Genomic DNA, 24,390 nt, shown 5'->3' with positions numbered 1-24,390 from the left:
GGAGAACATCTGCATGGGAGGGAACCACTAATTTCACCAGGTATCAAGAAAAATAATGGACAGAAACAAATTAATTTAGCTTGTTCCTTGTCCCGCAGCCTCTAATACCAAGGGGCAGCTCAGCGCGTGGAGCCTTATTTCATTCTTTCTCAAAGCTCATCCATCAGACTTTTAATGTGTCTCCCATAGACCTCTCGACCTCACTTGGCAATGCACTTCCTTCTTTCTGAGGAAGGAAAATGACATTGGAAGATGTGTTTCCGGTACAGAAGATATATTGCTTCTCTCCAAAGGGATTGCAGTTACTGTAAAAATATCTACTCCTAAATGCTGAGCTCATGCAACATTTATAGACAGTGATTGAACTGCCCGTCAATCACTAATTATCCTAGGAGAAATACAACCAGCTTCGAATAAGATTTGTTTCCCATTTCGAGTCTGTCTTTTAAAAACTAGGTGATAAATCCTGGCTTTATAAGGTCAAATTGGATTTCATGAAATATTTTTTCTTTTTTAAAGGGTTGCCTGCTTACACATTCATTAATTCATTCTCTCATTTAGTAACTACGGAACGGCCCCTCCTTATATAGAGGGTGCTTTCCCAGGACACGTGAAAAAATAAATAAGTAAAATACCCCTTGCTCTTAGGTGTGTGGATGTTGTGTTACACGTGTCACCGTTCTGGATGTGTGCACAGGTGAGTGCACAGGTAAATGAGCACACAGGTGAGTGAACACACTCTTGAGGGATGAGGAGACGATTATAAGGGCACAGGGGGTCAACACTCGTCAGGGCAACGGAACACACTCGGTGTTTGTTGGAACCGCTCAGAACTCTAGCTACTGTCCTTCAAGTGCGTTCTGTTTCTCCCAGACCCATCCCCTCCTCCTTCACGGTGGAGCTCACTTCTGTCCCAGATGTCCTCCACAGCTTGATTTACTAAGCTCTTCTCAGAGCTTGCTGGCACTTTCTCCTGGACAGCTGGGTCTCAGGGCAGCAGGACTAATACACGCATGCATGTTACAAAGTCCAGCACGAGGAACCCATTTCAGGAAATGCTCATGTTTCTCCAGTCTCTCACCACTGCCCTTTGTGTCTCTGTCCATCTTCCTCTGTGGTGATAGATTCATATGCTCATGCAATAGCCACGATACAGCCTGTGCAGGAAACCTAGGGGTCCTAATGGCTAGTGAGATACTTGCTGAAGGGCTCTTCCAGGAAAGGCCCTCTTGTCTAGTCTTCAGTCCCTCATGTCACATTCCTCACCCTGAGGGCTTCCCTGCTCTGGTGGCAGCTCTGGGGCCACAGTCACAATATCCTTGGGTCATCACGCAGAGAGCTCTTGGCCCACGGTCTGGGGCCCTCGTGAGCACGTGCCTCAGGTTGACTGCTGCCAACCTCCCCTGGAGCCCTTGTGATCTGAAGTCCCTCCTGAGCAGGGTATTCTTGAGGGAATTACCTGTCCAGACAGGGCACCATTTCCCAGCTCTTCCCCAGTCAGTCCTGACGAAGCCCTTGTTGGAAATAAATGATGTCATGGTCTAGGTATGCCTGAGACCTAGAAGAGGAGGCCTCCATCCCTGGAGGGAAGGTCTCATCATCCCTGGAGCAGAAAGACAGCCTCAGATGCTGTGAATGTCCAGGAGGAGGCTGATGAGCCTGGGGAGAAGTCCGGGAGGAGGGGCCAGGATGGTGGAGTTGTCATGGTGAACTTGACACAGCAAGACAGCTCCACATAGGAACACAGGCTGGTCCTGGGGAAGCCTGCTGGCTGCGTGGGCTTGACTGCCAAGCCCTCTCCCCGCAACAGACACCATTAGTTCTAACTGCACAGGGGCAAGTGGGAGCAGCCCCTTCCTGAGCTGACCTCTGAGGCTGAGCAGGTGGGTAGAGGAAGGCGAAGCCATGGTGACACCTCTCACTGGCTTGTGCCTGGGAGGACCTACAGTAGGGCCCGACCTCATGTCCTTTCTCAGGAGAGCTCCTACAGGGAGCTGGAGCATGTAGTTAAGTGAGGTGGGAGAAGCCAGCTCACTTGTCCTCCAGTTAAGCACACGGGAGGACACTCAGGAATCCGTACCCAACCTCCTGATGGGCAGGAAGTGGGAGGAAGGAGGGCAAGCTAAGGCTTCTCTGCCACCTCCTTTCCAGGTGCCCTTAAGATGGACTTCGAGGCAAAGTGAAGTGGAGGAAGGGGCCCTCCCACCTCTGCAGCTGGCACCTCAGCCCATCTGCCTTCCAGCTGGCATCACCCTCACCTGAATCTTCAGGTGTGTCTGGAGAAACTGTACGACCCATAGTACAACATTGAGGACAAATCCCAAGCAAATATTCAAGGTCCTTACCTACTCCTTCAGCCTTATTTTTTTGCTGCTACTTGGTACAAATTTCTCTCTCTTCTTTGTGCTAGATGCCAAATGCCTCCCTTCCTTCTCATCTTCCGTCCACCATCTGGTGGAACTCCTTCTGCCCATCCTTCAGAATCCTGTCCCACGGCCTGGCTCCCCTGTCCTTGCCCCCTACACACTTCCATGGCTGGCTCTCAGACACTTTTATAAGTTTTCCCAGCTGTCGGTCTCCTAAACTCCACTGGGAACTCCTGGGGGGCAAACTGTCTTTGGGTTCTGAGGATCTAGTGATGTACCAGTTGCATATCTATGCTCAATAAATATATATATTTTTTGCTGAATGAATGCTCATTAGTCTCACCTATGAAAACTATGTCTTTATTATGTAACACATGCGCCTCTTCTCCACAACCTGGTTTTGTGTTTCCGGAAGGCACGGAGTATACTCATGACACTGCAGTTCCAACACTAGTAAAACACCCAACATATGAAGGAAATTAACGCCTTATGGTTGATGGTGATGATGTCAGAATAATAATAAAGTTGTGTCTCAATGTGCACTGATTACTTAAGTGTCTATTTTTAAGGCTATACCAATAATAATATTGATACAGTAAGAGCGACCACTGGTTCAATATTTACCAAATACCTCATGCCGCCTTAAGTGTGCTCGGAGCATCGGTTCATACTTTAAAAATCCACCTTGGCAGAGAAATGTGAGTTCTCACTGAGAACTGAAAGAAGTTCTCAGTTTTCTCATAAGAAGTGAAGTGGAGCCTGTGGAAGTTTGTAATGAAAATTCTCCAAAATCGAACAGCTGGTAAGGTGGGAGCTGATGTTTGAAATCAGGCCCTTTAAACCCCAGAGCAGGACACCTTTCCCACTGCACTCTCCTTAATTTGCTGGTTCTGTTACCCCTGGCTGATCACCCTGCTGACATTTGGTGGCATTTCTGTAGCCGGAGCCAAGACGAGCTAGGAGGTAGGAAACCGCTGGAAGGAGTCTCCCTCCCTCGCGGTGGTTTCCCCAGTCTGCAGCCTTTTCCCTTAGCGAAGCCGCTGCTGCAGCGGTTGAGGGCTGAATTTAACAGGCGGCAACTGGTGTCACTGAAGGAGCTGTGGGAAAGGTTTCCAAATCCCATGAGACAGGCACCGCCTGGCGGGGCCCTGACTCACCATGTTGAACACGGCCATGGTTAGTATGATGGCCGTGGTGATGGCCGTCAGGGAGATCCGAGGCCAGGGGCGCTTGGCGATGATGCCCGACGACTTCAAAAGCCACAGGAGAGAGGCGGACGCTTTTTTGCTGCATTGCTGGGAGGAGAAAGAAAAAGAAATGCGTTGCTCTTTTATGTATTTTCTCAAGTTTCTCAAGGATGTTTAAAACCACAGGATGCCTCGATACTCTTCACAGATTGAAGAAGTAGACTATGTTGGCATCATTGTTACAAATTAGGAACAAATTAATTATGCTTCTATGACAAATTAGGATGTGCTTGTACGTTCTTTAAAAGAGACCTGAGGGCTTCCCTGGTGGCGCGGTGGTTGAGAGTCCGCCTGCCGATGCAGGGGACACGGGTTCGTGCCCCGGTCTGGGAGGATCCCGCATGCCGTGGAGCGGCTGGGCCCGTGAGCCATGGCCGCTGAGCCTGCGCGTCCGGAGCCTGTGCTCCGCAACGGGAGAGGTCACAACAGTGAGAGGCCCGCATACCACAAAAAAAAAAAAAAAAAGTAAGAGACCTGAAATTATGTTAAAAAATTCTTCTGGTAAAGGAAAAATATGCCAGGTAATTAAACCACTCTGGGGGATGTGTTGGGTCTCAGATCATAGCTGTGAGGAGGCAGGTTTCATAAGTTCAGGTGATTGACGCAGAAAGCGATCAACACGCAGCTAATCCTAAGAATACAACCGGACCATAAAATAGTTTGGTGCCTGTACCTGTGAAGACAACACCCAGCGTTCTCAGTTGAGGCTTGCGGCGATAGCTCGACCTCATCCCATCCTGCTAGGGCTTCCTCCACGTGGAGAAGCTCTACTTTTAATTATAAAAAATTTTATTTTTGATTGTGTTAAAAAATGTAAAATGGACCCTCTAAACTATTTTTAAGTGCAGAGTTCAGTAGTGTTACTGCATCTGCACTGCTGTGTTACAGATCTCTAGAGCTGTTATCTTGCACAACTGAGACTCCACACCCACGAAACAACTCCCCTTTCCCCCGGCAACACTATGCTACTTTCTGTCTCTAAGCCTCTGACCAGTCTAAGTACTCATGTAAGTGGAATCATGCAGTATTTGTCTTTCTGTGCCTGGCTTACTTCCGTTGGCATAATGTCCTCTGTGTTCATCCACGCTGTAGCCTGTGACAGAACTTCTTTCTTTTTATAAGGCTGAATAACCTTCTATGTATAGGCCACATTTTGTTTATCCATTCATCTCTTGTTGGACACTGGTGTTGGCTACAGTGAATAATGCTGCACTGAGCGGCATTACAGTTTCTAAGAAGCTCTTTTTGTGTGGAAGGAACTGAGGTCTTTATAGAATGACAGCCAGCTTTCCCTCGCCATCTTCTGTGGGCCAGACTCTGCTCTGTGGGAACTCAGTGATGGGCTAACCTCACTGAGGCCTTGAGGCCACCTTCCTGGGGCAGCAGCATTGTGATGTTCACCTTCGGCCCGGTGGTGAGACAGCAGAGTAGGGAGAATCCTAACCTGTGGGTAACACAAACCTGGCCAGTGCCAGGTATCCCGGTACCCACCGGAGTGGGTATTTACATATGTTATCTGATCTGACAGGCATTCTTAAGAGTTCTCTAGGGATCTAAATTTTAACTTCACCCAAAAGGGACTGTGGATCCGAGGCCACGTGTCCTGGAACCATTTAAAAAAAGGTATAATTTGGAAAAAATTCAGAAGGAGGAATAAATATACACTTATACACGTTTGACTTGCACTAGTAAGTTAATATGAATGATAAAACTGTTGCGACATCAATAAAATTCAAATAGAGAATATTCCTTAATAGCACTAATAAACAGTGCTTTTATTTCTCAGCCTCTTTCACATTTTCTTTCTGCTTTATTCTTTAAAGTATTTTTGACATAAGCACTGCAATTTGTTAACTGTTGATACAACAATTAAATGAGACTGTGTGATACTGGATGAGAGGTAGTGAGAAAGGTAACCGGCCCTGTGGCTCGGCATCAAGTCCCTATAGCTGTTAAACTTTCCGCAAGTTAATTACCCTCTCTGGCCTCAGTTTCTTCATCTCTAAAATGAGAATAATAGTGCCTGCCTCGAAGTTTAAATGAGCTACGTAAGGTGCCCAGAACAGGACATACGTGTTAACTCTTCTTATATTTGTGAAGAAAACATAATATTTCTCAGAAATATTTTAGTGACTAAAAATTTATTTGCTTTACATCTAGATGAACAAAAAACATTTTTTCCCTTCCATTCCACTATAGTCTATTTTTTCCCCTTCAGATCCTGATATAAAGAGATGCAGAACATTTGTCTACAGCATACATCCCCCAATCCCAGGACAGTGTTTAGGGCTCACTCCTTGGGCAGATTCTCCTGGGTCTTTCTCTGGTTTCTCCTACAGCCTGTCTGAGAGAATGGGGCAGTGCTGTCCTGGATTCCAGGGGCTGCCAGGAGCTGAATCACTGGCTGGCAGCCAGGCTCTGCAGAGCACCTTCCCACCAGCAACTCAGGGGGAGCCAGATTTATGCTGTAAGCTTCTTCCCCAAAGCAGGGTGTGGACGGGGGTTGGTGGTGGCGTTAAGTCTGTTTTCCAGTGAGATGCCCTTTAATGCTGTGAACATGCAGTGTCTTTCAGGGTCACGCTGCTGGAGGACACCCACCTGAAAGTGTACCACTATTGTTCAATGCATGCTACTTGGAATAATATTAACACCACAGACCACAGTCAGATCTGCATTCTGGAGGAGAGGCTATAATAAAGAGCAGAGATTCAAATAGAATATCATAGTCATCCAGCTCATATTCCAGTAGGAGATGATGACATTTGGCTGGATTCTGGCAAATTAAGGCAATATTTATGTATTTGCATCCTAAGTGACTAGGATTAGTGTTTTTATTTAAAAGAAAATTATTAAAATGGATGCTTTTGTGTCTGTACACAGAAATTGTCAATAGATATGATAAACATTTTAAGAGCAGAAAACACAAAACTGCTATTTTCAGAGAGTATTTAAATCTAAATATTACATTACAGATTCCATGTCACAGTCAATTAGGTAAAATATTATCTGGTTATTACACAGACATACTATTGAAATTATGAAATTTAAAAAATTACTGTTTGAATTTTTAGAATAATGCATGGTGATAATATTGCCAAATAGGCCATCTAATAGGAATATGTTATATTCTGCTTACAGACTAGTCATTTGTTGAAGCAGATGTGGACAGACACACGTGAGTTTTTTCTGCTCCCGTGACACGCTGGGCAAAATTACAGACTGGTGGCCCTAGAAACTACTGCCTCTGTGTGCCTACTGTTCATGTGGCAGAATGTCCTGGAAATCTGTCATGTTCCTACTCAGCCCAGCGAAGAGCACCCTTCTTGGAACTGCTCACTAAAGATGCGTGGGGTTGGCGTGCGTTGGGCTCAGGACACCGGATTCAGGATGCGGTAGGTTCAATTCCTTCTCCGTTTAGTCTTCCTATGTGACTCCAAGTCCCACCCGTGAAATTGTTTTTAAACCTATCAAGCCAAATACTCATTGTTCTCCAGCTCATGGAGACAGGCAGCCTCCCCTGTCTTTGCATCCTATCACCAAGTAGAGGCAAAATAAATACAACTGTTCTGAAATATGAAAACTGGTAACACTGCTGGTGGCAAGGATGAGGAAATAGAAGATGATGATGGAGATGGGGACCCTGAACTACAAAGACAGTGCGGGAAGAAGAGGAGGAAGATACAGACCTTAGGGGGAAGAGAAGAAACCAACGATGAGAGGAAAGGAGAAAAAAGACTAAGAAATTAAGATAGAAGGAATCCGATTAAGGAAAAATGGGAACATTGATTCCATTTGTAGCTCTGAATAAAAATTACAACTTGGATCTTAGCATGATAATTTAGTTCAGTTTATTCTGTTTTGGGTTAAGTATTCAAACAGAGTCCCTAATGGAAAGATAAAGTTTATCAAAATTTACACCATCCTAATGAGACATTATAAATGATAACATCTCAAAGAATATTGTGGTGTTTATTCAGAAGATGCTACGCATATGAAAATGAGAGCATGCCTGCTCTGTACTCATGGTAGTCGTTCTATTTGATCTTTGCTTTAATCACTGGCATCGTTTCAGCCAAATCTGTTTCCTCCCTGCCGTGATCATCAGTGAGGCTCACTGTATCCTATGATTGCCTCTTCTTACTTACAGCGAGCTCACTGTAAGTAAGAAATGTTAGAAATCCTTCTAGAAATGCTCTTGGCTGGTAATGTCACATGCATCCACTGATAAATATGGAATTGGTACTAACTGTAGTGGGAGATGTAAAAGGAGAAAGAATATAAATTTATATGAAAACCCTATGGTGGGGACTCCCCCGATTGCGCAGTGGTTAATAATCCTCCTGCTAATGCAGGGGACATGGGTTCCATCCCTGGTTCGGTAAGATCCCACATGCTGTGGAGCACCTAAGCCCATGAGTCACAACTACTGAGCCTGTGCTCTAGAGCCCGTGAGCCACAACTACTGAGCCCATATGCCACAACTACTGAAGCCTGAGCGTCTACGGCCCGTGCTCCGCAACAAAGAGAAGCCACTGCAATGAGAAGCCCACACACTGCAACAAAGACTCAATGCAGACAGAAAAAAAAAAAAAAAACTATGGTGGAGTTAGTGCTTGGGACGGTGAGCAGTGTGGGTTGCTAGAAAGGGTGTGGATGAATGTTAATGTTCTTCATCCAGAAGAGGCAGAGATTCTCCATGTAAAAATAAAATGCTCTTAATCTGTGTTTTGGATTTAAAAAAAAGAAAAAAATATCTCCACCAAAAATATTTTCCATTTCTTCCTTCCTCCCTTCCTTTTCTTCTTTTTGAAACTTTTGCACTGGAAACAACTGGTAGTCTCTCTTTCTAAAATTCCTCATAATTTAATGTTATAATTATTAAAGCAGATTGTGTTTGCAGTCTCATTAGTGTTCCTTTTTAAAATAAAACGATGTACCTGAAAAGAAGCAGGTCCTTATATAGGTGAAGTTTAATACAATGAGAAACATTTCAGAAGGTTATAAATATATCACAGTGACTGAGTAACAAATTTTTATTATTAGAACTCATCCTAAAATCTTGCCTGAAAGCTATGGTGAAGTTTATCATATAAAAATGCACTTTTGTGTAGTTGTCTAAAGGAACACTTTGCCTTTCCTACTTTGGCATTTTAGTTGGGCAGGGACTATCTTTTTGAATGGCAGCAACAAGTTGCAGCAATAATTACTTAAAACATTTAACGTCACAGAGACTGATGTGTCTACTTTAATTATTTAATTGTCCTTGGATTTCTCACAGACTTTTATTTCACCCAATCATATTTTACCAAATCAACCTGTTTCTTTGGTATGCCTTGGCCGAGCCATATTCCTCTGTCATTCATCCACTGTGTGCTCCTCATAGCACCGCCCACATTGTGTCATCTTTGCCGACACGCTTGTCTCTGGTCATGTGGAGACCTGGTGGGGGACAGTGGCCTCCTCACGCCCATCTGTGTTTTTTTGCTTTTTTTTTTTTGGCCACGCTGTGCAGTTTGCAGGACCTTAGTTCCCTGACCAGGGATCAAGCCTGGGCCCACGGCAGTGAAAGTGATGAGTCCTTACCGCTGGACCTCCAGGGAACACCCATAACCCATCTTTGTATTCCCAGAGGCAGCATGGTGTTTGGCAAACAGTCAGAATGTAATAGATGCTCGCTCAATAAGCTCCCTGTCCTAACGATGGACCCAAAGAGAAATTCCTATGGGCTGGGAACAAAGAAGGAGATCACTGCTAGCGGGACTGAGGCTGTGGGACTAGCCTAGGAGTGTCCTGAAACTGGACATTACCTAGGGCTGGGCTTTTAATGCCCACAGGGAAAAGATGTTGCCTTGGGTCTGCCAAAGGTGGGCAGCTGGGACCAAGACCCCTGAATAAAACCAGAAGCCTCAGAAGGCTATTCTCTCCATGTGGAGAAGTCTAGAAGAACTCCATACACTAGATCAAGGAAGTACCAATAAACTTCCAATGATAATTCAAACTCTAAATATGGGTGTTGGTTTTGAAATCACATTATCTGCTTCATGAGAATTCCAAGGTGAGTGGTTATCAATCAGACCAAAAACCAGAGAAAGTCCTTGGGGCTCCAGCTGCAGCAAGAACAACACTGCTTATGAAAAATACTTCACATCGCAGGGTGCAGGGCACGTCCCAGTTGGGAAGGGGGCAGTCCCTACTGAATGATCTCATAATAAACAAAAATTATGAACTACATAAGAAGACCTTACAAGGAACAATAAACAGAAATAACAGATAGTAGAATTAGTATCACAAGATCTGCAATTATTATATCAATCTGAAATAGCCTGTAAAATAAGATTAAATTAATAAAAGATGGATTAGAGTTCATAATGAATAATCAGTTAAGAGAAAGCAACAGGCATATTTTAAAAATGAGCTCCATAGACTCTCTAGAGACAAACATGTAGATATTGAGATTAAACACTCAATAGTTATGCTGAAGAGGGTAAGACAGCTTTAAGGAAACAACCTGTAAAACAGTACAGAAATATAAAGAGATAAAAAGTATGATGTTGAGGCACAGAAGGTACAATAAAAAGGTTCAACATACTTGGAATGAAAGTTTGAGAAAAATAGAACAGAAAGACAGGGAAAGAGGCAAAATACAAGGAAATATGGGATGACAGCTTTGTGGACCTGGAACACAATATGAACTCTGTGGCTGAGTTAATGGACTGAGTCGCAACCAGGAAAAATGAAAGTAAACCTATTCCTTAACACAAGGAGTCAGTTGACCAAGACAGACAAAGAAGAAATCCTACAGAAACAATTAGAGAAAAGACATCTACCAAGGAAGAACAATTAGAGTAGATTTCTCCTCAGTACATTAAAATCCAGGAAAATATGGACTCATGTCTTCAAAATGTTAGAAAAATTATTGACTAAATTATTAGTCAGTGAGGAAAAAAGGCTATTTTTTAATATAAAAGCTGATTGAGTATATTATGCACAGGCTTTCATGGAAGGGATTACAAAAGGAATAATCCTATGGAAATATGGACAATGCATCTGGAGGAAGGAATGGCATTCAGAAGAACAGTGAACAAAGAGATTGTTAAACAAGAATAGTGATAACAATGAACAATAAAAATAGTTTAAATTTTAAAAATCTAAACAGCACTAGCATGGATGATGGAAAAGGATGATCAGATTTAGAGATTTAGATCATGGTCCTTGTATTCTTCACAAGAAGACGGAGAAAATAATGGACCCTGCTAATCATGTGCATGTTACATATTTTACGTTAATTGCTAAAAGAAAAGACTTGGATAAAGCAACTGCCAAGTCACTAGAGGCAATAAAGGAGAATAAACTCCATTCGTCCAAGAGAAGGCAGGAGAGGAGGAAAAATAAGCAGAAGCAAAGAACATACAAGATGGATAAAAAAAGCAAAATAAGACTAGCAGTAATTATAATACACATAAACGTACTACACTTGTCAGGTAAAAGAAAGAGACTCTTGGATCACAGAACGTAACATACACTTAGATGTTGTTTACAAGAGACACACCTATATAGCAAGGAAAAGCTGAATAAGAAGATGGGAAAAGGGACACTGGGAAAATACTAACCATGAGAAAGCTGATTATGTTGACATTACAGAAAATAGGCTTCAAGGAAAAAACACTCCTGTGGGTAGAAAGCTTTTTTATCAGCTGGTGTGTGACCTACTTTCCTTCCCCAAGACAATCTCTGTGTTTGTGCTTTCATCTCTGCCTGGAACAACGTTGGTGGGCTGATATCATATTATCTCTGCTATACAAAGCACAAGAAAACCACATTGAGAGAAAAAAATTCTCCTGACATTTTCTAACATTTTCATTTGCTGAATCTGGCATACTCCTTCTAAAATACATTTCATCAAGGAGGTTTTTTCTTTTTTTTGGTGTGTGTGTTATTTATAGTTATATCTCTTGTATTTCTTCCAGAGATGTAAGTCTACTTCAGGTAGTTTAGAAAGTTAAATTTGGCAGTAAGTATGCACTTATTATTATTACTACTACGATGATGACAGCTATTATTATTTTTTATTGCTGAGTGTCATGAAAATACAATCTCTTATTCTACATCTTAGTTTCTACTTAGATAAAATGGATTCTTTGGATTATCAAATAAAATAATATACATTGAATGCACTTTAAAGGGCTCTCACATATGTAAAAACATTTTTGCAAAGTATTATTATTAAGGATGCTTTCTTACTAGAATATTTTTGAGTTTAAATCCGCTTATAAATTAACAATTTTCCTCCATTTTACTGAATGACTCTTAAGATGGAGTTATACCTTGCCCAGAATCCAGCTTTATGGAAACTGGGTCAACAGCTACATATATTGGAAACCTAGACTATGAATTAGGTTCTATGTGAGGTTATCTTGACTGACTTATGTGACTCTGACCAACTGATGCTTAGCAGTCACCAGAGACAACCTCAGGGCCATAATGGCCCATGACCAACAATGTGGTCATCCCTGCTTAGTTCTGAGCACCTGTCTGCCAGTGACTCTCCGCACACAGCCTAGCACCCTCTGGAACCTGCCTCCAAGGGTTCTAAGGCTTGTTTCCGATGGCTCCAAAACCTACTTGCTCTACACTACAGGGCAAATTATGTAGCCTCTGTGGGCTTCTGTTTGTTTCATTAATTGAGAATAAGCATTCCCTCCAAGGACTCTTGTGTGGTTAAATAAGCCAGCCTATATAACATGCTTAGCAGAGTAATTTTAATATAATATAACATTTATTATTTCTAAACTGCAGTGAGGTCAGATACAGAACTGTTCATGGGATCTTGCCCGTCATAAGCAGTTTACATTGGTTCTGAAGGTTCTCATCCAAGGACAGGAAACCTTTGCAGATCTTATAGTGATCACATCCCTGATCCTGATCCAAGGCCTCTGTCTCCAACCTCAAGAGATCTGCTTACAACTCCTGCATTATTTTTCACGGAGGGAAACTTTTAAGTATGTAGAAACGGGAACTCATTGAAGTGAATGGCATCTCGAGTCCTGGATTCCTCATCCACAAAATGCGGGGCTGACCAAGGTTATCTCTTGGGGCCCTTTCAGCTCTCAAGTTTACAATTGTGAAATGCTAACCAGTGTCTGTTGTAGAAAGCTAAGCACCTCATAAGGGGACCGATGCACAGGCGGTGAAGGAGGTCTGACAAGTGAGAACACGGGATGATGGTCCAGGATGCAGGCAAGCCAGGAGCTTGCCAGAACTGGGAGCAGGGATGCGGTGACTGCGAGCTGAATTCAGAGCCGCGAGCTTGGGGGAAGTCAAGTCTGGGCGAGGGTGGGTGTGGGATGTTCTCTGAGCAGTGGTGCCAGGATGTTGCCTTTAAGGTAACTGACATTAAATATTTATCTTGTGTTTCAGGTGCCTGAAATACTCAATGAAAAAAACAGGGCTGAGGTGAACTCACTGATGATTTTTTTCACCTGAAAGAATACAAATCAGAATAGAAAATAGGAAACCCAAACAGCTGGCACTAGGGAAGCCAGTGGTGGAGAAGGAGGGCTCTTCAGAATTAGTTTATGAAGGTTAGGAGATTATTTCCAAAGGAGAAGTCAACCCGAAGCACGTCAGAGTCAAGGAATCACGGTGCGTGAGAAGGAATTTCAGTGCAGTGAGATGAGGGCCATGGACCACCATTCAGTCCTTCGTACATTCATTTACACACAGAGCCCATCCCCACGCCAGGGCATCTGGAGAAAGAAGGATGAACACGGGCTCTCAGGGCACATAACTCTGCCTGAGGATGAATGGGGGAGGGTTGGTGAGACAAGGGAGGTGCTACATGGAGCCGGATGAGTGGAGAAAGGAAAAAGAACCTCATGGAAATCAGAGAAGTCCAGTAGTGCTTACTTAGCATATGCTCATTACAAACTCGTTTATGAAGTTGGCATTCTGCTGGATTCCCTGGGAGATAGAAAGCAAGTGTAGGAAACAACCTGGCCTTAAGGAACCTACTATATACAAGGAGAAACAGCAGTCACACTCACCAAAAAGTAAAAAAAAATGGGGGTCAGAGAGATGTTATATGATCGGGTGTTATATTACATGGTGCAGATCCTGAGTCCCATGGTGCTCAAAGAAGGACACATCACAAGGGCTGGTGATGCTCCTGAGAAAGTTTCTAGGAAAGCGAGCAGGTGCAGAGCCCACCCCCATGGGCAAGAACTAAGAAGTGGGCAATGGGGGGGAGGGGAGGGCCAGCACTGCTGGGAGAGGCTCGGGGAAGGTGTGGGCTAGGGTGACTGGAGGGAGAGGAGAGGCCGGGCTTCCCACAGCAATCATGATTATAACAAACAGATTCCCTGGCAGTTTTCTCTGAATGTGTCACTGAACACATATCTTTTTAATCAATGGGAAAAATATTGCATTTCCTTATCACTCTTATTTTCTGCCCACTTTGATGTTTCTCTACCTTTTTATCACACCCAGCTGAACAATGACCCATTGACTGTATCTACTGTGTTGCACTTTTTGTGCAACAGAGGATAATAAAGGTAAAGGTCTTGGAGGAAAAATATCTGTCAGGCCTACCTTTTCTCAACCTCCTTCATAGATGTATTTTAATTTCTTTCTTCATACGGAGAATTTAATACCGATATTAGCATTGATACTGCCTTTGGCATTTAAGTTTTCAGAAGGTGAACATCAGTTAATAGAAGATGACTCTGGGATATTCAGCATTCTTTCATAAACTCAGTATTTAATCCATAAATAAGTGCAAATCAAAATAAAACCTCATACTTCTCTATGACCACTGTGGAATATTTGTGATATACATAGGTTTCTTTTCTTCTTCAATTTAAATTTGCTGTTTGTAGAGTGACACAAGTATTACATTAAATGTCACATGTAAGAACTGTAAATCTTTTTTTAAAGAGACAGAAGCAAGCATTTATCATTTTGATCTTTGTTCAAAACACTATGAGAACTCATATTAATTTTTAAAAAGTTAATGCTGTTGTTTGTTGCCTAAAAATGGGTTTGTCTTAAGTGCTCTAAGAATAGGCACTCTAAAATATGCAGTGATGGAAAATAATGGTAGCTGCTGTTTGTTGAAAATCTGTTGGTATCCTGCTAGGTCCTTACCATTTAATATCCCCAGTCATCCTGAGAAGCTGTGAGGATGGTTGATGTCCAATTTCCATGTGAGGAAACTGTGGCTTGGAAAAGACTTAACCAAAGTCTCAAAGGTGATATATGTAGTTTTTGACCAAATTTGGAGGGTAGAATAGAAAGCACACTTAAAGCCTTCTGCATGACTATGTTTGATGTTGAAAGATTAAAAAAAAATCCTTTCAGAATGTTTTAAAGAGTGAAAAGAACCTATTACTGGAATGAGAAGAATTCCTCTTTGAATTTTACCAGGATTACATCTGGACCAAGCATCACAGCTGGCCTCTGGGGGCAGACTCATTCACGGATCCTATTGATTCAAGTTTAGAAAGACCAGATGTCTTCAAGTTTGGTCTTCCTGACCACTTCAGCAAAGTACAGGCTTCCTGTGAGGAGGAGGTTAAACACTAGTTCATTTGCAGTCTTGAACTTTTCTCTTTGAGACAACACAGAGTTAAGAACTTCCTAGCATCTGGTGTGTGGGTGTCAGAGTCTTGGGAAGCCCTCGGGGAGTGGGAGGAAACAGGAGCCAGAAATGTTGGACCTTGAACATCCTGAAGCGCCACTGGCAGGTACAGGAGGGACCAAAAGCCACGAAAGGTTCAACAGTGAGGTCAGATTATACCAAGGCTGAGAGGGGAGACGTTATATAAGAGCAAAGCATTCCCACCAAGGCAGCAAAGTTGCTCAGGAGATTCTTTCTCCCTTCTCTGGCTCTGTTTCTTTCCTATAGCAACTTAGATAGTGGAAAGAAATGTCAGTTTGAAACCCTAAATATACACTATATTCCCGCCACCCCCAAGACTGGATTCCTTGGAACAGAAAAAGAGAAGGATGGCTACTTAGACACAGTGGTAGAATATGCTTTAATTAGAACAGGGTTTGGATTTCCAACGGAACCACAAATGACCGTTCCTCTTCTGAAAACCTGAGAAACGGCTGCAGAAGTCTTTTGGGAGACAGGAAGAGAAAGGGTGGAGTCTGTGTGCTTTTCCACCCAAGGAAAATCTGAACATAGAAAGTCAGGCTCCCTTGTATGTTAAGAATTCCTTGTATCTTAGAACTTGACAAGGATTCCCGCGGTCAACAGTTACTCAATCTTCACTACAACCTACAAGGTCTTCAGGGGATTTTTAAGAGACTCAAGATACCATGTGTGCATTCGAGGAAATCAGAAACAACAGTTTCACTTTTGGAAGAGTTTCCAATCCAATTGGAAACATCTAAACTATGATATAGCAAACAAAACCCACAAAAGTTTGCAAAGGTACAAGGCAGAGGAGGCAGTGTCTACTGTCCAGAGGTAGGGACATGCTTTGGAATCTTAACCCTTTTTGGCCAAGTGATTTCACATATCCAACTAGAATGCACCCAATGCTTGGAGTCTGGTTCATAGTGGCCTCTCCTGTTTCAACTCACCTCGGATGAACAAAATGAAACCTTGACTGTCTTTTGGCACTCCTATCTCATTGTTGGCTTTTTTTTTTTTTGCTGTATGCGGGCCTCTCACTGTTGTGGCCTCTCCCATTGTGGAATACAGGCTCGGGACGTGCAGGCTCAGTGGCCATGGCTCACGGGCCCAGCTGCTCCGCGGCATGTGGGATCCTCCCGGACTGGGGCACGAACCCGTGTCCCCTGCATCGGCAGGCGGACTCTCAACCACTGCGCCACCAGGGAAGCCCTCATTGTTGGCTTTCTTAGGGTGCTCTCATGGAGCTAGGGCCACCCAGTAACACTTGCTTTAGACTCAAGAATACAGTGAGATTTAATTCTTATATCCTGAGCTAGCATTTAAACCATAAGTGCTGACAATGACTAGTTTTAAATTAAAACACTAAGAGATATTTTTACATTTGCTATTTTCATATTTTCCAAAACTTTATACCTTAAAAGTTGACATTAAAGACACATTTGGTTTACATTTTAATTCTCCCGGTCATTAAAAGCCTCCTATTACACTAGTATTTGCTGCTATAAATACTCTGAAAACTTAGAGGAGATAAAAAAATGTTGACAAAAACAAATAAACATAAATACAATTTTATAGCATGATATCCAACATTTCCAGTAACCTTCAGATTAGTGTCTTGGCTGTGCATGGGCTGCCTCAGTTTATACTCTGGGCTGTTGACATGAAGAGTCCATAGTTCTCTACTTGGATGTATATCTCCTGAAATAGTAAATCAACAAGCTCCCTGTCTTGAGGAAAAAATCAGTTTTCATTCAATGAGCACACTTTTCAAAGAAGTTCCATATTTGAAGTACCTACCAAAAGCTGTCCAGCAAAGCAGACGAAAAGGATAAAGGCAAGCGAGAGAAATGCAGCTCCAAAGGAAATCCCGAGAATGGACGTTCTACCAGGAAACAAAAAGGAACAGGTTAGTGTGGGGATAGCTTCGATTTTTCTGGAAAGCCATTATGAATACTTTTGGATTAATTAGGGTTTCATTAAATGAGGACTTCAAACCTCTCTAATTTCTTGAGAAATGAAAATGGAGCTAAAAACAGACAAAGATACGTCCATAGAAAAACATCCATGGTTGTGTCTGATCAACTTGCTATGACCCATTAAAACTGCCCTACAATCATCAGTTCTTCATTAAGGAAAAACCATCTTTTTGTGACTTGCCTCTGCAACCAGCACTCTCATGCCCACCCCTGATCACGTCCATCTCGGTCGGTGCCCTTTTCCCTTCTGTTGATGGCAGCTGCTACCTCCAGGAGAGCCTCATCTGGTTTGCTTGGAAACACTGAGTCCTCACCCTCCCCAGGACAATCCAACCAGATACAATTTCCTTCAAGACTGATGCAGCTAAATGTTTACTGAGGTTGCCCAAAGATTTCACAGGCCGTGGCCTTTACAATCTTGCATGAGCCAATGAACACACAAGCTTCCTGTGATCACGTGAAAAATGTGCCCACTGAGTTACAGGTTCTGCCACCGACAGGTTACAGGTAGATAAATGTGGCCATAAGAATTGTATGCATTTCCAAGAGGTCCTTTAAATAATTAAAAAATTCAAGGCCTCTTAAAACATCATGTAATCCAAAGGAAGCAGTGTTTGGGGTATTAAAAAAGATGAGCCATAATGAATAATTGGATGAAATTCAGATGCAGCATCCAAAGAGAGGTCAGTGATACCTGAAGCCACAATGGAAGCTCTTGCTAATGAGGTCGGCTAGAGATACCGAAGAGACAGAAGAACTGGCACTGAGAAGAGTACAGGCACCCTGAAAGTAAATCCACTGAAAGGAAGACTCAGATGCAAACCAGCAACAAGCTGAAATGCCCAGTGAGTGCACAGCTGTGAGCCCCTTGGGGAGGGAAAAGAGGCAAGTAATCAGTGAACTGAGTAATCCCCTCAAGCCATCAGGATGGAAAGGGTCCACTCAGCTCACACTCAGACACCTACTCTATCTTGAGAGATGATTACACATCAAGCAAGATCTACAAAACCTGGACTTCAAACCACTATGCACTTGAACCTGACCTAATGATATATTTATGAGGTAGTGAGTTAGCTCCTAGACGTGGTGCACAATGCTTTCAAATACCTGGCCTGATAATGACATTTGTTCACATCTTATGAGTAACAATAAGTGTCTGCTAGGAAGGTGTATATATACCAAATACACCTGTTTGTTGACTAGTCTCATGGCCAGGCCCATACTGGGCTGGAATGGTGCAAAGACGAGTACAATGTCATCCCTGTTTTGAGTGGTTCACAGCCTAGGAAAGGGAAGCACCGTATGCCTCCTTATTTCCCTATCCCAAACACCCCTTTTTTTCAGACATCACTCCTTAGAAGCCAAACTCTCAGCATCTCCCCATCACAGACTCTCAGAGCTTCCTATTAGCCAGGCAGTGTGGAGGGAGGGAGTGTACGGAGGGCTCTCTTTACTCCTGTGACCCAGGAGAGACACAGGAACTCATCTGCTAAACTTCCATTTGCCGTCTTTCTCATGCATCTTTATAAGAGAGCTCTGATGGGTTTTCTTTGACTCTGTGCTCTCTTGGTTCCTTGTTGGTGTCAAGGTGATGCCAGCTGCATAAGGTTGACTTCAGAAACATTATAGCTTTCTCTTAGGTCTGAAACTGTTTATTTTTTATTTTTTGGACACACCTTGTGGCTTGCAGGATCTTAGTTCGAACCTGTGCCCCCTGCAGTGAAAGTGCGGAGTCCTAACCACTGGACCGCCAGGGAATTCAGGTCTGAAACTGCTTACATACGACTGATCTCTTCTTGAAGGTTTGGTAAGTCTCAGCTGTAAAACCATCTGGTGATAGTGAGGGTGATGGTGATGGGGTGATGACATGATAATATGATGACAGGATATTGACTATGTATGTGTCAAGCACTGTTTTAAAGGCTTTATATGTATGTGTAATCCTGGACAGCAGTTATTGTTATTACCTCATTTTACCAAAGAGAAACAGATGCCCAGAGAAGTTGAGAAACTTGCCTAAAGTTACACCCCTACCAAGCGGTATGGTCAGGGTGCACACAGTTGATTAGTTTTCTAATCCACATAGTTGTATTCCTGACCCCCTCTCTGTTTTTAGGAGTAGACATGTCACATTTCTGTCATGTTTACTGGTTCAACTTTCCCGGAAAATTATCCATTTCATTAGATTTTTGAATATGAAATAATCTCCTTAATATTCTCTTATAATTTTAGAAGTAGCCATATTTGAAGCGATTTCTTCTTGTCTTTAAGGTTATTTTTCTTATTCTCTCTATATCAAACTTTTGAAGCTTTGCATGTTTGTTGAACTTCTCAAAGAATGAACTTTTGGTTTATAATTAAGGTCTATGCTTTCTGATCATTTTCTATGTTATTGGTTTCTGATTTAACATAAAAAAACCCTTCTTCCTTCTTTATTTAAACTTTCATTGTTCTTTTTTCTTGATTGTCATTTACTGCCAATATTTTGTATTTTCTAATAAATGCATTTAAGGACATAAATATTCCTGTAATTACTGCTTTAGCCAAATCCCACAGTTTTTGATTTATAGCTACTCATTGCCATTATTTTCTAAAAAGCCTATAATTTCAATTTCCATTTCCTTTTAATACAAGAGTAATTCCACAAGGAGCTTATTTTTGGTCTGTCCTTGTTATTTCTAATTTCATTAGGTTTGATCAGAGACTGTGGTCTCTGTTATTTCTACTTTGACAATTTCTTTTTCTTCTGTGATGTGATAAATACGTTCTATTTCTATTATGTCTTATGAATGTCTAAAAATGATACATATTTATATTCTCTTTTTGCTGGAAACAAAGCATGTTCTTTCAATATATCTATTGTCAGAGCCTGATGAGTTAGTTAGATCCCCAGTGGGCTGACTTACTGTCTCAATTTGGTCCGTCAATTTTAGAATGTATTAATATTTCCAACTAAGATTGTGGGTTTGTAAATACATCTGAACATTTTAACAGTGTCTGTTTATTTCAGAGAGATGCTGGAGTGCATAAAGATTTATGATTCTTAACTTTTCTTGGTGATTGTACTGTAATATGTCTCTTTTTTCATGCTAAATGTCTTTCACTTGAACTCTATATTGTCAGAAATTTATATTATTGCAGCTTTCCTATTTCTGTAAGCTGGTTCCTGAAATAACTCTTTTCCATCCTTTATTTCCAACATTTCTCTATCTTTTAATTTTAGCTAGATCTTTTAAAGGTGGCACAGAAGTGGCCTTTGGCTTGTAGCCTCAATCTTTGAGTGCCTTTCTAAGAACAGGACACTTTCATCCATTCACAATTATGAAATTTGTTAGTATTTGACCAGTTCTTTCTATCTTATTTTCTTAAAATGTTTGGTAAAATTCACACAGAAATCACTTGAGTAAAAAAAAAATTTAATACAGTTAATAGATAAATACCCATTTAAATTTTGATTACATGCACATCAGTTTTGATAAGTTGTATACTGAATGAATTTTCCCATTTTATCTAAATTGTAGATATTTTTGGCCTTGAGTAGTTCATAACATTCCATATTTATCCTGTTAAAATCTGTAGGATCTGTAGTAAATCCCACTTTATTCCTTATATTATTAGCTTGGGTGGTTTGTGATTACTTTTCTTTTCTTCTTGATCAGTCTTGCTAGTGGTTAGGCATTTAAAATAAATTTTAAAGAACCAACTTTTAGCCAAAAGTTGGTTGTTTTTTCTGTTGGTTGTTTTCTGTTTTACTGATTTCTTCTTTAGTATATATTCCCTTCTAGTCACTGGATTTGTTCATCTTTTCCTGGTTTCCTATGTTGGAAATGTAAACAACTGACTTTAACTTTCTTTTTTTTCACATATAAGTGTTTTAAAGCTCTCTAAATCCTCTCTAAATTAGTGTTATAGATACATTCCACACATTTTACTTTGATATACCAAACATTTTCTACTTTGTCTTGGTTTTTTAATTTGACTCATAGGTTATTAAGAAGTATATAGTTTAACATTGAAATAGTTGGGATTATTTTTAGATATTCTATTGTTTTCAATTTCTAAGTTGGCATTGGTATAGTTAGGTATGTCTGTAAGTTTTTCATCTTTTCATATTTATTTCAATCTTTTCAAATTTGTTGAGATGATTTTATTTTATATCTTGGTCAATGTTCCATGTACAGTTTAAAATAACGTGTATTTTACTGTTGGGCTTAGTGTTCTATGAATGCCAATTCATAGGCTGACAATCTTGCTCAGCTTTTCAATATCCTTATATATAGTAAGATATAAAAGGGATACTAAATATCTAAATCTGATTATTGATTTTTCTAATTCTCTCTTTTTTTTCAGGTTTTTTTCCTTTCAAGTATTTTATAGCTGTGTTTTGAGTATACGCCATTTAATGATTTTATGTTTTCTGACAAACTGAACTTTTCCTCAATTTTCAATGTTGCTCTTTATCTCTGTTAACACTTCTTCCCTTCATGTCTACTTTGTCTGATATCAACATATGTACAGTAACTTTCTTATGCTTACTGTTTATATGGTCTCTATTTTCCATCTTTTTAACTCTAACCTAACTTCCTTCTGTATTTAAAGAGCATCTCTTGTAGACAGTATGTGGCTTTGTCATGCTTTTATTTGGAATGTTTAGTCTTTATACATTTAATAATAAACCTACCATATTACCATCTCTTGTCTATTGTCCTACTGCTTGTCTTGTATGGTGTGGTCCATTATATTTGTTGATATTTTTTATTTTAAATATGCCATTTTACTATTTGTTCTCTATTTGTCTCGTGTCTTTTTGGTTCTGTTTCTCCCTTATTGCCGTTTTTCATTAATCTTATATTTTCATAGGATTTTTAATTTCTTCTATTGATTTTTTAGCTATACCTTTTTGTACTTTTTAGTGATTGCTCAAGAAATAAAATATACATGATTAATTTATCAGAAGTTACTTAGCATTAATATTGCATCACTTTGAAAATACATAAGGTCCTGACAACAATACAGTCCCGCTCTTCTCTGCATCTTAATTCTTAGTGTAGTTCTTATTTTTGCATTAAATGATCAGCAGTCTTTTAGAAAAAATAATACAATATAAGGGTCGAGTCTTTTATATTCTTACATATTAAGCATGTTCTGCTCTTCATTCCCTCCTGTAGATTCAAGTTTGCCTCTGGTATCATCTCAGTTCCGCTTGAAGAACTTCCATTAGCACTTCTTATACTGTAGGTTTGCTGGTAATGAATTCCTCTAGCTTTCTTTCATTTGAAAAATGTCTTTCATCTCATTTTTAAGAAAAGGAATATTTTTACTGAATATTTAATTCAGGATTGACTATGCTTATATCAGTGGTTCTGATAAGAAGTCAGCCAATATTTCCATCACTGATGCCTTGTATGAAATGTCTTTTTTCCTCTGGCTTCATTTACAGTTTTTTTTTTTCTTTCTTTTTTTCTTTGGCTTCAACAGTTTGAGTATAACACACCACATGCAGTGTTATTTATATTTATTCCCCTTGCTGTTCACAGAGGTTCTTGCCTTTGGAGGCTAATGTATTTCAACAAATTTGGGAAAATTCATCACTAAGTGTGCTGGTAATTTCCTGTTTGTTTTCAAACACTTTTCCATTCCATCTCCTACAAACTCCATTTTCCAGACTCTTTGCCAACTGGTTCTAACAAGGTTTGGCCAATGGGAAGTAGCAGGGAATGACTGGAAGGGGGAAGGAGGAAGCATGGGTATCTCTCCTTACTCTCTATGTAGCAGTCATTCTCTGAACGGGCTGCAACTCCTGCTGTCTCTGAGGTTCCAGATCCCTGTTGGGGAAAAATCCTGCATGGTCATGGTTCTAGCCTCTGCAGGCAAGTCCAGGATCCTGCATTTCTGGTGATACCACGTCCCTCCTGTGTCCTTTCAAACCTAGGGTGGTAGCAGATTCCTCCCTTGCTCACCACTTGGTTGCTTTCCTGTTTCGTTTCTCAGCTTTCCCCTCATTCTGTAAGCACTTCATTTTATTAAATTCCCATGGTGAAATACCTGAGACCATTTCTGTTCTCTTTACAGGACTCTAATCCATTAACTCAAGTTTTTTTTCTAGGTATTATGATAGCATTAGTGGTTAGATGGAAACTTAGGAATAATTAAAATCAGTTACTTCAACTTTCTTCCTTTTCCCTTTGAAAAAGAGCCAACCATTCAGTTTTAATTAGAAGTATGGAGACAATATCTACATATTCCATAGGATATGCCATAGCTGAATTTCCTTACGAATGGATAAGTGATAATGGATTATACTGGCCTTTATTTACACAAATCTCAACAGATTTAATGACAATTATCATGGTTTAATCTATATTCAAATCATATGACTTATTTTGTGAATCAGAATTTAAATAAAAGATTCATGTACTATAGTGAGTTTCATAGGCTCTTGTTTTCTAAAGTGCATTTCAATGTTTGTTGTTAGGAATAATTATTCCACCATGAAGATGCTTGATAGAAATCCTGGACATTCTGGAATTGGGTCAAACAGCTATATTAGAGCCCAAGAAAACAATAAGGGTGTTAAAATTTGACTCCCACATTTTATAATAATCCACTGGATACAGTGAACAGTATCTGGTGATATATTTTCCTTAATGTATCTGATGACCTCTACTTTGCTTCTTCTCAAACGTCAGAATCCATTAAAGGGGGACGAGAGGTAGATAAGGGAAAACAGTGGTCCTGATATGATGAACTATCTGTGTTTTGGTGGAATGGATGACAAATGCTCATTAAAGCAGGAATGAGTATTCTTAAAAGTACGTTATGACACAAACTATCAAACGTGACTCAATAAGAAATAGAAAATCTGAATAGGCCTATAAAAGTAAAGAAACTGAATTAGTAATTAAAACATAAAACAAAAAAACTACTCACAAAGAAAAGCTCATGCACAGATGGCTTCACTGGTGAGTTCAACAAAACACTTAAGGAAGGATTAATACCACTTTTTCACAAACTCCTCCAGAAAATAAAGGGGACAGAACAGTTACTAAGTGGTTCTATGAGGCCAGTGTCACTTTGATACTAATACCAGACGAGGACAGCACAAGAAAACGAAACTAGAGACCAATATCTCTTATGAACATAGATACGAAAATCCTTGT

General features: G+C 40.7%; 1 protein-coding gene across 1 annotated transcript in view; it reads right to left on the bottom strand.

Annotated features, from left to right (window-relative positions):
- Positions 1 to 24,390, bottom strand: part of ADCY2 (adenylate cyclase 2) — a 193,325-nt gene that overhangs the window by 37,615 nt on the left and 131,320 nt on the right. Inside the window, exons 10-12 of the mRNA XM_089908359.1 lie at positions 4,967 to 5,057; positions 3,524 to 3,661; positions 3,264 to 3,425 (exon numbers count right to left, since the gene is read on the bottom strand). Coding sequence (XP_089764485.1) covers positions 3,264 to 3,425; positions 3,524 to 3,661; positions 4,967 to 5,057 — 391 coding nt within the window. The remainder of the gene's footprint in view (positions 1 to 3,263; positions 3,426 to 3,523; positions 3,662 to 4,966; positions 5,058 to 24,390) is intronic.

The sequence above is a fragment of the Delphinapterus leucas genome, chromosome 3 (assembly GCF_059928025.1).
Source record: "Delphinapterus leucas isolate spDelLeu-1000000601 "Yukka" chromosome 3, BTC_Dleu_Yukka2, whole genome shotgun sequence".
Classification (NCBI taxonomy): Eukaryota; Metazoa; Chordata; class Mammalia; order Artiodactyla; family Monodontidae; genus Delphinapterus; species Delphinapterus leucas.
Note: the sequence above shows the minus strand (reverse complement) of the source record. Positions and strands in the feature narration are given on the sequence as shown.